Below are 15,533 nucleotides of genomic sequence, written 5' to 3'. Positions count from 1 at the left end.
CTGTATAAGTAGTATAATTCCCCTCATAAAGGTAGTATAATTGCCCCCCTCATATAGGTAGCTAGTATAGTTGCCCCAGTACAGGTAGTATAGTTGACCCTGTATAGGTAGTATAATTGCCCCCGGTATAGGTAGTATAATCGCCCCCAGTATCCGTAGCCTGGAGCTTGTAGCAGCCAGGAAAAGGGGGGGGGCGGCCGGCACAGCGGTGGGGAGTGGGGTCGGACACCGCCCTTCACTTGGGTCCCTCCGCTCCCCCTCCAGCTTTTAGCGCTGTGTATAAGTGTAGGTCAGCAGGCGGGGAAGCAATGACTCATCACTTCCTGCAATGTCGCCCACTGTACTTGAGCAAAAGTACTGTCAACTGTAGCTGCCTGCTGGAAGCACATCACATCTGTGAGTGTGAAGAGGAGCAGAGCCTCCCCACTTACCCTGTTTACCCTGAAGCTGCAGACAGATTGTTGCCTACAGCAACGTGTGCCTTGATAAAGGGGCCCTGCCTGGCTCTGAAACGTTGGCTTATTTGCAAGATAACAATAAATATAATTCTTGGATGTGCTAGCTTCTTCATATGCATATGTTCAGCAGGTATTCAGTCTCCACTCCTCTTCCACTTGTAGGAGCCCCTCTTCCATGTCCAGCCATTCCCTTGTACAGCAGACTCCCAAGGCCCGGGCCTTTGAGGCCTTTCCAGGATTTATATAAATCTTGAGAAAGTTTTTATTTAATACAAACTAACTTGTGTTTTAGGTATAGTAATCCTTAAATGCTACATTGGATGACATGATAGATGTTTTATCTGCTTACAATACACTCTTGTAACTTGCCGGTGTCATCATGTTGATGGTAGCGAGGGATTAGTAAGATGACCTTATTTTTTAGTCACAAGGTTGTAAATGTTTCTCATCACCATCAAGGTGCTTGTGTTATCTCCCCTTTCCTTCAAACGATACACACCAGAAACCAATTTCACTTATCTCCTGAGAAATTACCTTTCTTGATTTCAATATTATTCCATCTGATATGCTTTAATCATAAAAGGCGACATTTTGACCAACAATTCAGGAAGTTTGAGTATTTGACTAAAGCCATCAAAAAAGCATTACACCGATTAAAACATCCTTTCCAATATTAAAATGTACCATGAAACTGCTGATAGTGTCTTCAAAACGACATCTGTCCTAGAATCGTTATATTACAAACACTACACACAACTGATTGAGAATAAGGTATGCAGAGGTTGCAACTGCACTGAGGCCCCTGGACCTGAAGGGTCTACAAGGGGCCGTTCTTCAATAACTGTATAAGAATATTATTAGGATACACTGGTGGTGATCACCTCTATATGTGATTTTAATGGAGGATATTATTAAAGGGAAGGTCCAGGCAGATAAAAAAAACAAAATCCACTTACCTGGGGCTTCCCCCAGCCCCCGGCAGCCATCCCGTGCCCTCGCTGCAGCTCCGGTGGCTCCCAGTGTCCTCCGCTGCAGAAGCCGACCTCACCAGGTCGGATTCCTGTGCGTTCCACCGCACGGGTTACATGGTCTGGCCGACGTCATCAAGTCTGTACTGCGCAGGCGCAGTAGTTCTGTACCTGTGCAGTACAATCCTGATGACATCGGCCAGACCACGTGACCCGTGCGGTGGAACGCACAAGAAGCCGACCTGGAAGCCGACCTGCCAAGGTTGGCTTCTGCAGCGGAGGACATCGGGAGCCACCGGAGCTGCGGCAAGGGCACGGGATGGCTGCCACGGGCTGGAGGAAGCCCCAGGTAAGTGGATTTTGTTTTTTTTTTAACTGCCTGGATGTATCATTTAACATACTGTCCTGTGTTCACTTATACACGAGTGCCCCAGGTGTATGTGCAGGTAAGCAGGCAGTTAAACCTCCCTCTTTACAGAATAAGAGACCTGTAGTTTATTGGCATTGATAAAGGGCAAGGTGAAACTAGGAGATCAATGGAATATATATAATAAACGTGGTGATAATATATACAGACAGCAAACACATCATAAAATATGATTATCAGTATATTTACTGATACTCTACTATTTAAAGTGTTCATTTTCATTAGTTAAATATTGGTAAATGTTACTGATATTTTACTACAGCTAAACCTAACCCTACTGTCTCACAGAACCCTCCCCTAACCAATGCCTTTCTAGGCCCCTCACCGGTGGTGCCTAACCCTAAGACCCCCTTTGCACAAACCCCCTTCCTGACGCCTAACCCAAACCATCCCCCCATGCATTAAAAATGATAATTACCCTTTTCACATTTGTCACCAGGTTCAAAACAGAGAAAACCTCAGCAAAAAAGATAATTATCGGGCGTCGCCTGGCAACCAAATTTTCTTTTTGGTGCCGGCTTGCCAATATTTTCAATTAAAGTCTATGGTGGTAACAACAACAAAGAGTGACCGCCACTCAACGAACTATAAAAATACAAATCTTTATTGGTCAATAACACATCCAATTCCCAGCTATTCCCCAAACTTCAAAAACCTCCCCCCCATAAAAACTGCATCGGTAACTCTTTCAGGAGCGCTCCTAACCTCACATCCATCACCAGTTACACCACAAACACACAATCTAGATCGGCCGATCTTATGACTGACATCCTGTGGAAACTATGAGGTGCAAAGGAATGTCCACTTCCACTGGGCTATAAACACCAACTCGTCTGGTACCTCGATCTTCAGCAGATCACCAAGAACCCAAAGTACAACTTCATTAGCAAAACAAAGTCCGCTTCTTTAAACTGTCTTCGTGGTCTGATTCTGCCTTGATTAAAAGCCGGCGGCTGAATGATCAACCCAGCCCTGCCCGGCCAACATTAGACAATACAGTCATTCAAAACAGGTGCTCCTCTTCAAAGACGGCTACTAAGCATAACATAAGCTTTTACCTTTATGCTTCAATGTGAGGAATTGTTCATGGATATGTTGCGGCGTCCCGCAACACCAGGTACCCGGTATGTGCTGCCCTGCGGGCGGACATTAGACTTGCGGTATCCGTGAGGTAAAGGAGCGTCCCATCAACCCTTTGCAGTAAGCCACGCCCACATACGCGTTACGCCCACATCACGTGGGCTTCTTCAGTGTGATGACGCTGTGGATGCAAGTAAAGAAGCTTATTTCAAAGAGATGAATAGACAGCTAGCGTGTAGTGAGACTTACGCCAAATTAAGGGAGAATCCGTTTCCAGACATCATTAAAAAGAGAGATAAAATTCTGAATATAGCCCTGTCACAGGGAGCAATTTCTGCTAATGAGTACCAGTTTATGAAATTGGATCACTATAAGATTCCAGTCTTGTATTTGATTCCGAAAATACATAAAAATATGGAATGCCCTCCGGGCCGCCCCATTGTGGCAGCAATTGATGGCCCGCTGGAAAAAATCGGGACATTCATTGATGAGAACCTGAAGGGGCTGGTGGAGGAATTGCCCTCTTTTGTTAGGGATACCAGAGAATTGTTGAATTTGATTAAGGATTTTGAAGTGGAGGACTCTGACTACCTGGTGGGGATAGACATCGAGTCCCTGTACACCTCCATACCTCACTGTATTGTCTAATGTTGGCCGGGCAGGGCTGGGTTGATCATTCAGCCGCCGGCTTTTAATCAAGGCAGAATCAGACCACGAAGACAGTTTAAAGAAGCGGACTTTGTTTTGCTAATGAAGTTGTACTTTGGGTTCTTGGTGATCTGCTGAAGATCGAGGTACCAGACGAGTTGGTGTTTATAGCCCAGTGGAAGTGGACATTCCTTTGCACCTCATAGTTTCCACAGGATGTCAGTCATAAGATCGGCCGATCTAGATTGTGTGTTTGTGGTGTAACTGGTGATGGATGTGAGGTTAGGAGCGCTCCTGAAAGAGTTACCGATGCAGTTTTTATGGGGGGGAGGTTTTTGAAGTTTGGGGAATAGCTGGGAATTGGATGTGTTATTGACCAATAAAGATTTGTATTTTTATAGTTCGTTGAGTGGCGGTCACTCTTTGTTGTTGTTGCTGATTATGGTTGGTGACCTGCCTTCCCCTTAATTGGGTGAACTTACCTATAAGGACCTGTGCACCAGATTACACAATTTTTTGCAAAGTCTATGGTGGTGCCTGATTTGTCCAGAAGCCACATGCCCCTGATTTGCCTGATACGCTATAGAGTGCTTGGAATGTAAAACTCACACTACGGCCTATAGCTCCTTAGCTACACCACTGGATAAAAGAATAGCTAGCTATGAAATGACAATGCTTGGATGGACTGGCCAGTGATTACTGGCAAGAGAAAACTTCACAATTAAATTGTCAATGTGCATATACAGTAACTAGGTGACCTTTCCTTTCTTCTTCCCCCTCTACTGTAATATTGGTTGGTTATGCACATTATTCTCACAATGGCCTTGATTCATAAAGCATTACCGCATTCGGTAATGCAGAAAACACCTGTCTTTACCGAGCACTTAGGAAAATGTCAATTCATAAAGGCTTTTACCACATGAGGTAAATTACCGACTTGTGCGGTAAATACCTCAGCCCATGTCAGTAAATGTCAATTCATAAATACTAGACCATGCGGTAAAGCCCAGAAACATTACTGGCAGCTCTGATGTGGCATAAACAGTGCAGAGACTGTGCGGAGCCGTGACTCACAGAAGCAAAAAGGAATAAGCTGTGACTGACAGAAGCAGAGAGCCAATAGAAACATCCCATCTCCTACAAGTCCCGTTGATCGGATGCTGAAGGCTTCTTGGAAGGAACAAGCTTTTCTACCCCAAGGCAGCAAACAGAGAGAGCTCGGAACAAAAGAGGTTTCCCTTGCCGCCCTTCGGACGTTTAACCCTTTAGGTTCCTGCTTGAAGATGCGAAGGGGCTAGTGGGGAAATCACCTAAGCATGGTGTGTTTAATGTTTTTTTGAAGTTCATCTAAGCTGTGGCAATAAAATAAAATGTTAAGAAAGACTAATGGGGTAGATTCAGAGGGAACAGAGGCAGTATAACAAACATGAACATTCTAAAGGGATGTTTTTTACTTGTGTAATGCCCTCACTGCACGAACAGGCCAATATGTACATTGCTTGCTATCATGGACCTTTAGTCTTAGGGATGTCTCCCTAATTTGTTACTTTGAGATCCATGATACAGTGCTCTTTAGTATCTGTTGTCTTTGCTGTTCTACTGTTTGGATCTTTTTTCATGTCTCTTATGCCGATGGATCTGAACGTTTCCTACTTATGTCTATTTACTGAGATATGTTTATATTGTTTTTTGATTCTATAAATAATATTTTAAAATAATATCCGGAAGTATTTGGGATTATTCCCCCATCTCCATCAGCTGCCTTGACTGCAGATTATTTTTTTTTTTTAAGAAATAAGCAATTTAAATGGTCCAACTTTTTTTGGAAGCTGGGTTGTACTATTATCGCCAATGGAGGATTATCTTTAGATCGCCTTTAACATTTCCTCCCCAGTGTCCAGAGGACATCGTGTGTAGATAGGTGATCAATGCCATTTGGGCTACCAGTGGCAATTTTTTTTTATCAGAAAATTCACATAATCCAATAGCCTTCCATTGTATACAGACAGATGGTGGCACAGGATGTACTGATCCATCTAAACTTCTTTTCTAGGTGGAGCTCCTGTCACAGCTGGAGGACGTGAATACTGAACTGGAGAAACTGCGCAAGAAACGCTCTCTGCTGGTGGCAGACCTGACCAAGGAAAAGGTCTGTTAGAGAACACCCACTGATCACTATTCCATTGTAAAGCATGGAAAAGTACACATAAAATTGTAGCAGACAGGCTTTAAAACCTGCAGGCTCGCCTCTGGTCCCTTAAAGTGGGGGGGGGGACAGCTATACTATCTCAGGAAAAAAAAAGCACGTATAAGTAGATAAATAGTTGTTCTACTTACATAACCAATGTATTGTAAATAAAGAGAAAACAGGCATGTTCTATCTTTACTACCTGCTACTGACTGAAGCCAATCCTGATGTCATTTCCTCCCTTCCTTTTTTTTCTCCTAGAAACTGCACTATCATATCTAGCTTGCTTTGTAAACACATGTGAGCACAGCATAGATTGTATTTCAACGGCTTCTGCAGAGGGGTGAGGTGTATTTCCCCTTTCAGCAACGTGTCACACTGAACTGCCCTCAGCCAATCAGCGAGGAGCAGGAATGTGGGAGGGGAGATTACAAGCTTCATTCATGTAATTAATAGAGCCAGGCTGACTGATAATACATTTACTACAGCAAAAACATTTATAATTATATTGGTATGCTTGCAATGCGGGGTCAGGTTTTAGACTGCATAATAAACACAGAGCAGTGGGTAAATGGAATTTGATTTTATGGCTGGCAATCCCACTTTAAGAACAAGAGCCTTTTTTCCCAAATGTGTGCTGTGATCACTGTGATTGGCTCACAGTGATGACAAGGCCAGGAGCCAATGCAATCGGCTCCTGAGGGGCATGCGGCGCTCTGCTAAGCATACAAAGCGCAATGGTGACTGATCAATGAGCGATGGGACCAAGCAGTGACAAGTAATTGAAATCTATGCCCTGGCAGGCATATGAGGCAGTTAACGGTATAATTTCAATTACCAAGATCCTGAAGAGGTTACATTCCCTTCAGGCAACGCACGCCACTAAAGAGTACTAACACAGCCTGATGATCAAACTTTAACTTTACCTGTTTTCATTTAGCTAGTCAAGTTCAAGAACACAACAAAACTTTGATATGGCGTCTGTAATAAAGCTCCTCATGCGACATTTCATGTGCTTTTGCACCTGTAATACAGTGTTAGATTATATGCTTTGTTATATGTCATGCTTGAAATGTCACTTCACTATTTTTCAATTGGCATTTTACATGTTATTGGTTGTATTCCTTTCAATAAAGCTTAATTGTGAAAAAAAAAGAACACAACAAAAATACACTTCATGAATCCAGTTAGGTTGTTCATGTGAAAATAGGCAAAGTGAAATATTATTATTGTGTATTTACAAAACACTGACATCTACCACAGAATATTACATAGTGTAAAGAGTTAATCCGCCATGCTGAACACTGGCTGGAGCACTAAAGGAGGTTAAGGGCCATTGTACTGCACACGTTAGATTCTCTACAGGGGCAATCCCAAATGTTTGCCAATCCGAAAACCATCTAGGGTGCATACAATGCTCTGTGGAGTCAGTGGGGAAGGTTATTACTCCAGGCTCCAGCACAACTCAGACAGTGGCTTGATTTACAATAGGGTGCAAAATCAGCACCTATATGCTGGGCATACACGGCTCGATTTTGCTGCTCGGTCGATTCGCTGTTTGATTCCGCAGTCAATTCTCTTATCTTCCGCCCGTTTTTCTTATCTTTTTCCATTTACCTAAATCCGGAATCGAGCGGCGAAACGATCAGGCGGGAGATCGGACATATTGGAAATGATCAATCGAGCCATCTAAATGACTCAGAATTGAGAAGTGTATTCCCAGCATTAGACAACACAGGAGAAGAGACTATGGAATGAAGGCCCAGATTGCTGTATGAAAATCTCCTATCTTGGGTCCAGGAGATATTTTTAGTGACTCATGTTTTATTTTGCTTTGCAGGACTGCTGTACAGTGGAAATGGAGAGACTTAAAGCTTCTTCTGAGAAGGTGCGGTATAGTTTTGTGACTACCTATCATTGTATGTAAAAGCATATACATGATACAGGATCTTATATGTATACATGTCACATTAAAACGATGGTGTTGTTTTTTTAACCTGGAGACAAATCTCTCTCTAATCGAATCTGATTAGAGAAAGATCTGTTGGATGTCCATACACCGCAGGCCGATTCCCGATCAATTTCATGTTGAAACTGATCTGGAATCGGGCTTGTGCGCCGCATCCGCCGTCCTCCCTAATATGTAATGAGCCCCCACCCTGGTGCCCAGTGCTATAAACAGTAAATAACCTGTTCGATGCTTGTCCACCACTAGCTCCGGGCACACTCCTTGCTCCATACGCGCGCCCCACGTGAATGCTGCCATACACACGGGCGTCACACTCTCCTCCGTTACCCCAGCAACTACGTAGGTCGCGTGTATGGAGCAAGCAGTGCGACCAGATCCATCAGAGGACAAGTGGCGGCCATGGACAGATATAGTGTAATGTAATAGTCCACTGGGGCCCCGGGGGGTACATTACACATTAGGGGGGACAGCGTCAGGCTTCTGATCATGTTCGTCGCTCATCCGGATATCACTCGCTATTACTGCCGAGCACACGATCGAGCAAGTCAGCCCAACATCTTGCAGCATGTCAGACCGATTAATGCGACCAATATCGGCCTGAAATTGGTCACATTGTCGATCGGGCATGCATTTGGCGGCACTGATTTTCATCCGATTCAGATTATAATAATCAAATCGGATGGTCGATCGGTGCCAAGTTGCCAGATATATAGCCACCTTTAAGGTGCTCATACACTGGTCGATGTGACTATCAGATAGATCCCTCTCAGATCATTATCTGCTCAGAGAGGGATCTATCTGATCGAATCCCTCTACACACTGTACACAGATTTTTAATAGATTTCAGCATGAAATCTACTGAAAATTTGTACACACTGCCTGCCAAGTTTCCCCATATATGTCCTCCCCCTGGGCCATGCAACGGCGTATACACACTCTATGGAACACGCGCCTCTCTCGCTGCTTTGTAGCTGTGCTGGGGGGCGGGACTACAGCACTGATGCAAAGCCATGCTCTCTGTGACCTAGTCACGTATCCTGCCCTGTCAGTCTGTTCAGTCCAGTCCTATCTGTCAGTCCGGTCGGTTCAGTGCTGTCTGCCCTGTCAGTCCGGTCAGGTTACTCCCATCCGTCCAATCCAGTTTAGTTGGTCCACTCATCAATCTGACTTGTCAGTCCTGTTACCTCAGTCCTATCATGCCAGTCTCTGTCTTGCCAGTCCTGTCACACCAGGCCTATCACGTCTATCCTGTCACTTCAGTCACGCCTTCAACCAGATTGATCATTAGGTTGTCCTCCTTCCCACGTCGCAGGGTTTGCCCCTCCTGTTCTTCTCGTCACTGGTGGGGCAGCCTTGGGGGTTGTGAGCTGTTGGGCACCAGGCAGCAAAGTAGTCAATCACCCGCTAGGGGTAATGGCCCATTATCCACTAGGGGTGATGGCCCATCATCCCTTGCGGGGTGCGCTGGTGAAGACCCGTGCTCAGGGGTCGCTTCACCAATCACTGGTGCCGAGGTCAACAGGACCTTGACAGTAGCCTTCACCTACCCCTCACACAAATTGTAGCCATTGTTACACAAATTTGCAAGTCTTGCTTTAAATATCTGAGGGATCAGCTACATGTGATGTGTGTTTTTATTAGCATGGCATTAACTCCTTGCTGGCAACTCTTGTGTGTTTTATTGAAATAAGTTGTACATAAAGCACGTCCATTCTTCTATGCAAGCTTTAGTTCATAAGACTTGTTTCACTTACCTGTCGCTGTCTGAACTGTGTTGCAGATGAAAGTGGAGAACCTGGCTCTGTCAGACACAATTAGGACTCTGCAGCAAGAACTGGAGAAGAGATCAGCCATGATTGGCTCTCCGCCATACACACCCGGGGCTGAGGTTCTGCTCATTTCTCACAGAGCCTCACAAGAAAAAGGTCTTGCGGCCGCTACAGGTGACTGCCACAGAATGATCACTGCAGACTCTCGCTCATTGGAGGTGAAAGGGATATGAAGGCTGCCATATTTATTTCCTTGTAAACAATGCCAATTTCCTAGCAGCTCTGTTGACCTTATGGTGTAAGTAGTGTCTGAGTCAAAACCCTGGAACAAGCATATGGCTAATCCAGTTAAACTTGAGTCAGCTAAGTCAGGGTACCAGATCTGTTGCATACTGGTCAGGGTATATGGCTAAAAGTATTAGAAACACAGGATCAGGGGGACTGCCAGGCAAGTGGTATTGTTTAAAAAGGAAATAAATATGGCAGCCTCCATATCCCTCTCATCTCGGGTTCCCTTTAAAGTGGATCCGAGGTGAACTTTTACTCATTGCACAATTGGGTTCCTTTCCTATTGTTTATAGGGCATTCCTCAAGCCAAATACTTTTTTGTTTTTGTTTTAATACTGTAATTCCCTATAAACTAAACAAGCCACGCCCACAGGTTTTCAGAGAGCCAAGGCACTTTTAGACCGTAGAAAGGGCTCATGGGAGCTCAGTCTGGGCAGGAGGAGGGGGAGGTTTTACTAGCCAGAGATTTCAAAGGCAGAGGGGAGGAGGGAGGAGGGGGGATTAGGTTTTTTTTTTGCTCAAGATGCAAATAAGCCTGCCTCTGTGTGATGTTTACAAACAACATGGCTGCTGTCATTGTATCACAAGAAGAAAGAATCATATTCTATTAAAGCTGTTTGCAGCTAGATTTGTTGTGTAATCTAAACTTTAGATAAGATATACAGACAAGTTACTTGTTATAGTTAGTTTTTCATCTCGGATCCGTTTTAAGCTGGGAGCGCTCTTGTCTGTGCAGAAAACCAGGAGTTTTCTGCCATGTGCGTTTCTGCATTTTTCTTTGCTTTTTGTGTTTTGGTTCTGCATTTTTGTATGAGTATGCAATTGCATTTTTCATGTCTTTAGTTTTTTTCAATGTAAAAAGACGGTATCATATTTATTTTGTAATAAATGCATGCGAAACGCATGAGTTTTTTCCCCCCACTATAGTAAAGCACTGTATGCAAACCACATGCGATTCATATACAGTATGTAGGAAGATCTGAAAAATGTACTTCAATTTAGACAATCTGGAGTGTGACAATGACGTGCATCTCGGGGAGGTCCCCTCCTCTTGGCATTGGTCTCCTTATCTCTATGAACACCTGACATCACAAGAGTTGGTGGCATGGACCTCTTGGACACAAAGTTTTAACTTATGGTTTCCTTTCTGTTTCTGATTTAATTATCCATCTGGCAGTTATCATAAAATTAGTACACCCACCACAAAAAGATTTTTGAAGTTTTATTGCATCAGGCAACAACCTACTGGAAATGTGTTACATTAGTATTAACTAAATAAGCCTCGCCCACAGCTTTTCCAAAACGCCAAGGCACTCAGATCCATGTAGCAAGGGCTTATGGGAGCTCAGTCTGGGCAGGAGGAGGATGAGGTTACTAGCCAGAGATTTCAGAGGCAGAGGGGAGGAGGGAGTGAATTTTTCACAGGCTGAGGGGTGGAGATGCAGTTGCAGATTACCTGTGTAATGATGACAAACAGAACATGGCCGCTGTCATTGTATCCCAGGAAGAAATAATCATATTCTATTGAAGCTGTTTGCAGCTAGATTTGCTGTGTAAACTATCTAAACTTTAGATAAGATATATAGTCAAGTTACTTGTTATAGTTAGTTTTTTATCTTGGATCCGCTTTAAGGCCCGTATCCACTATGCTATTTTTCTAACGACCGGAGATTTTTTTGAGTGACGAGTGATTGTTTCCACAATCTCGCGATGTGGGTACAGGTACACGATCACGTAAATGACGTTTAGCGATGTGCAGCAACAACGACCGTCACAGCGGATTGGATCTTTAAGAACCCCGACGACTCTGCGCCAGATTACATGACCGCTGGACTTCTCGTTCACACCCGTCACGTGACGTTGCGATTACCCGCAATTGTGAAACGCTTGTCGTCAGGGGGACGTCGCTGGATCCATCTTCCTTGGTCGAGTGGCGAGTATTTAGCTTAAAATTCTGAACGCAAGGATTCTATGCCTGAGCATTCCTAAAAGAATGTATATTATGTTACAATGTTTTACAACTTGTTTATTAGATATGTTTATAGACTGCTGTTTCGTATTGCACTTTTTTTTTACACCCATGTATGTGCTTTTGTGCCTTTCTTTATGCTATTTATACGAAAATATTTTTCAAAATAAAGAAAAAAAAATGATTATACAATATGTATACAATATTTACCCGAGCTTGCGGGGATGTTTTAGAAACATTTTCACAGCCCCCCAAAAAGTCAGCTTAAATTAACTAGGTTTGGGGAAGGAGTGTAGAACGTTGGAGCCCATAGCAGCCAATCCAATGTAACGCTGAGCTCTTCCAAGTCCGGCTTAGAGAGATAACATCTATTGAGTGATTGCTTGCTATTACTTTTACTAAAAGCCCTGTTTTTAATTTGCTCCAATTTTAATGGATCGGCCTGGCCGCCTTGGTTTCTTGGCAATAACATTTTTTCATATTACATGCATTTAGCATTTTGTGTACTGCGGTTGTGGAGGCCACTCATGCGTATCCAACTACTGAAATGTCTTAGCAAATTAATTTTCTTTGCTTGTGATCTTTTCTTTTAACAGACATAATGAAAGGTCATGTAAGCTCCATTAGCTGAGTGCAAGCGTGCACACTTGCCGCCACAGCTTCTATAAATAACCCTTAAATAACGAATGCCTTCTCTAAGCCTATCAGATGCGGCTTTAATTAAAGAGCTATAAAGTAATGGTTGTCGCATTAGCTGCGTGAGAATCAAATTGTACAGTAGGTTAGATTTCAAATAAAGTGATTCTCCATTTATTTAGAATTACATGCCTCCTTTTTTATCAGGTAGGCATCGTTATTGGCTGCAAACACAGCTGGAGTGCAGAAAAATGGGCCTGTAAGTGTTGTGTAGTTATGCTTAAAGGACTTACGAGGCGAAAAAGACCTAAAAAGTTAAATACCTGCATGTAATAGCAATGCACGGAGGGCGCCGTCCGCGCCCTCCGTGCCGTTCCACCGGGTCCCCGCAGCTCAATGTGCCCCCCGGCCGGTCCCGACCCCCCATGCGCGAGTGCGGCTGTGCAGCTCTAGGGCCTCCCCCCGATCCACGCTACTGTTGCGTGGATCAGGGGGGGAGGCCCTAGAGCTGTCCAGCCGCACTCGCGCATATGCGGACTGCGCAGCGGCGGCCAGCTCCGGCGGCCATCTTTGTGGAGGAGGAAGAGCCCGACCCGGGCTGGGGGGTCGGGACCGGCCGGGGGGCACATTAAGCTGCGGGGACCCGGCGGAACGGCACGGAGGGCGCGGACGGCGCCCTCCGTGCATTGCTGTTACATGCAGGTATTTAACTTTTTAGGTCTTTTTCGCCTCGTAAGTCCTTTAAGTGTCCTTTTGTTTTTAATATGGGCCCCCAATCAATACTGCAATGTACTTACATTTTAAAATATTGACATCTCATTTCTAGTATGTGTAGTAAAACTTGACATAGCATTTCCCTTATGTATAGATGTAAAATACGCAGCACTCTGCCAGTGAGATGTGCTATGGTTGTATAGGAAGTTAGACTAGGGGGAAAAAAGGTCTCACATATAAACAGCACTACTCCATGTTTTCAAAAACATTAAAAAATCCTTTTTTATTATATCAATTCTTGTAATCGTATCATTAAAATCAATTAAAAGACGTATCCTCCATCCACAATCCCAAAACACAATACTGTAATTTTATGGTGGCCACTAGCGATACAAGTTGCCAAACGATCATTTACAAATGATTCTTCATATGATCGATTGGAAATGATTGTTTGAGACCACTAATGGACATAAAACTCATAACCAATCTGATCAGATTGAAAAGGTCGATCTGAAAATTGGATCGATTTCATTAATCTGAAGGGATTGGTTAGGAGATTTTTGGCTATTAGTGGTCCCAAACAGTCATTTTCAATTGTTTACATGAACAATCATTCGTAAATGATTGTTCGGCATATTGTATCATTAGTGGTCACCTTTAAGTTAGGCAGAGTTCCCCTTTAAACTGGATATTGAGAGGCTCCCTTCCACCCAGTTAGTGCCCCCAGATATTGGTGGTGGCACCTGATAATAGAAATGATTTACATAACTGTCAGGTGACTCCCCTCCCATCCTCCAGGTTTTCACCCCAGTCTTCATTGCAGCAGCTCCGACTGCAAACCTCCTGTGCTGGGCACACCAGTAATGAAGTCCCGAGTGATGCTGTTGGATTGTGTGTACCGCTCGGCATCACCGGGGCTGTCATTACAGATGGTTAAGAATGGGGGATATATTGCTATTCTACCATTCTGGATTGTGGGAGCTTTGGTGGGAGGGAGGTTGAGGAGTGTCAGAGCAAGCTGTGGACAGGCTGCAACAAGAGATCTGGCAGGTGCAGACCGCAGGCTGCCAGCTGGACCGCACTGACCTACATCATTTCTCCTTGAGGTAACTTGTGACAGATTTGATCATGTGATCAACTAGTAAGTCTCTGATGGCCTTGTCATGATCATGTGACCACGTCTCACAAATAGTCACATGATCTCAGCCAGTCAGTCAGAGGCTTACACATGGATCACGTAGTCAAACCGATTACATGCTTTTCCCATGCATTCTCATAGGCAAGTTTTATGTAAAGGAAATAGATAGCCAGTCAAGCATTTTTATTTCCTCACTGTTTAGGATTCTGAAAACATTCTGTGTTTTGATGTCTTTCAGAGTATAAATTCCAGGAGATTTGCAGCTGTGGTCGTACGTTTCAAAATATAAATTCCCCATCAAATAAAAGCGGAATGATCCAAACGGAGGACGATGTAATGAGAGAGAGCTACAGGCAGATGTAAGAATTCAATTACTTTCTGATGTACCCTCTGCCTTCAACCTAGGCAGATCAATACATGCCAAAGACAGGCATATAAACGTTCCTAAATGCTGTTCAAGACACAGATATACACAGAGACACAACATTTACATTAAGTAATGCTGAAGTACTCTCAAAGTCATTCACTTCACTTTTTCTCCTAGGAAATAATATTTCATCTTCTATTTAAAATCACTTTTCAGCACTCTGCAGTTGAAAAAGTACCAAAAAAAAGTACTGTCAAAATGATTCTGAGTAATTATTGCTTGCGGCTTGAAAGGCTTGTTGAGGTGGGAAAATATCAAAAGTGAATTGAATAAGGGTCCATGAGAGTTGCTTAGTGCAAAGGCGCATCATTGGCTGCAATACTATATTTCTTTATATTAACAGCACACCTATGTTTAAAGCAGTGGCGATCCTACCACAAGGCTGCAGGTGCTCACAGCACCGGGTGTAGCCATGGCTAGGGGTTCCGCTGTGGTGCACAGACACTGTGTTCTTCCATCTGGGACCTTTTTTCATAGTTTGGACAACATTCGGGAAAATAGCAGCAGGCAGTGCAGGGGACTGTACTACTTCCTGCACTAGATGTAGCCCCTTCCTGTTCCGTCTTGTGTCTCCTCGCTCTCTACACACAACCTGCAGTGAGTGAATGTGCAGAGCAGCAGGGTGAGTAGAGAGAATGATTGCTGTGCTGCAGCTGGGACATTAGCAGGGAGAGGTGGCAGGATGTGCTTCAGAAGTTGCCCGTCATTAGTAGCCATGTGCACTGGTTGTTGTAATACCAGCGTGCCCTGAACTGTTAATTATCCTGATCAGATGAATTAATCAATAATGTAGGGAAGTCTTCTGTTGCAAAAGCCAGCGATAAAGGTGCTGATAGCTGACTTCTGTAGTTAGC

General features: G+C 44.0%; 1 protein-coding gene across 1 annotated transcript in view; it reads left to right on the top strand.

Moving 5' to 3' along the window:
- Nucleotides 1-15,533, top strand: part of LOC137570902 (putative golgin subfamily A member 6-like protein 3) — a 51,299-nt gene that overhangs the window by 23,248 nt on the left and 12,518 nt on the right. Inside the window, exons 7-10 of the mRNA XM_068279605.1 lie at nucleotides 5,635-5,730; nucleotides 7,610-7,657; nucleotides 9,519-9,681; nucleotides 14,491-14,611. Coding sequence (XP_068135706.1) covers nucleotides 5,635-5,730; nucleotides 7,610-7,657; nucleotides 9,519-9,681; nucleotides 14,491-14,611 — 428 coding nt within the window. The remainder of the gene's footprint in view (nucleotides 1-5,634; nucleotides 5,731-7,609; nucleotides 7,658-9,518; nucleotides 9,682-14,490; nucleotides 14,612-15,533) is intronic.

This window comes from Hyperolius riggenbachi, chromosome 4 (genome assembly GCF_040937935.1).
Source record: "Hyperolius riggenbachi isolate aHypRig1 chromosome 4, aHypRig1.pri, whole genome shotgun sequence".
NCBI lineage: Eukaryota > Metazoa > Chordata > Amphibia > Anura > Hyperoliidae > Hyperolius > Hyperolius riggenbachi.
The sequence above is the reverse complement of the archived record's forward strand: the minus strand, read 5'-3'. Positions and strand labels throughout refer to the sequence as shown.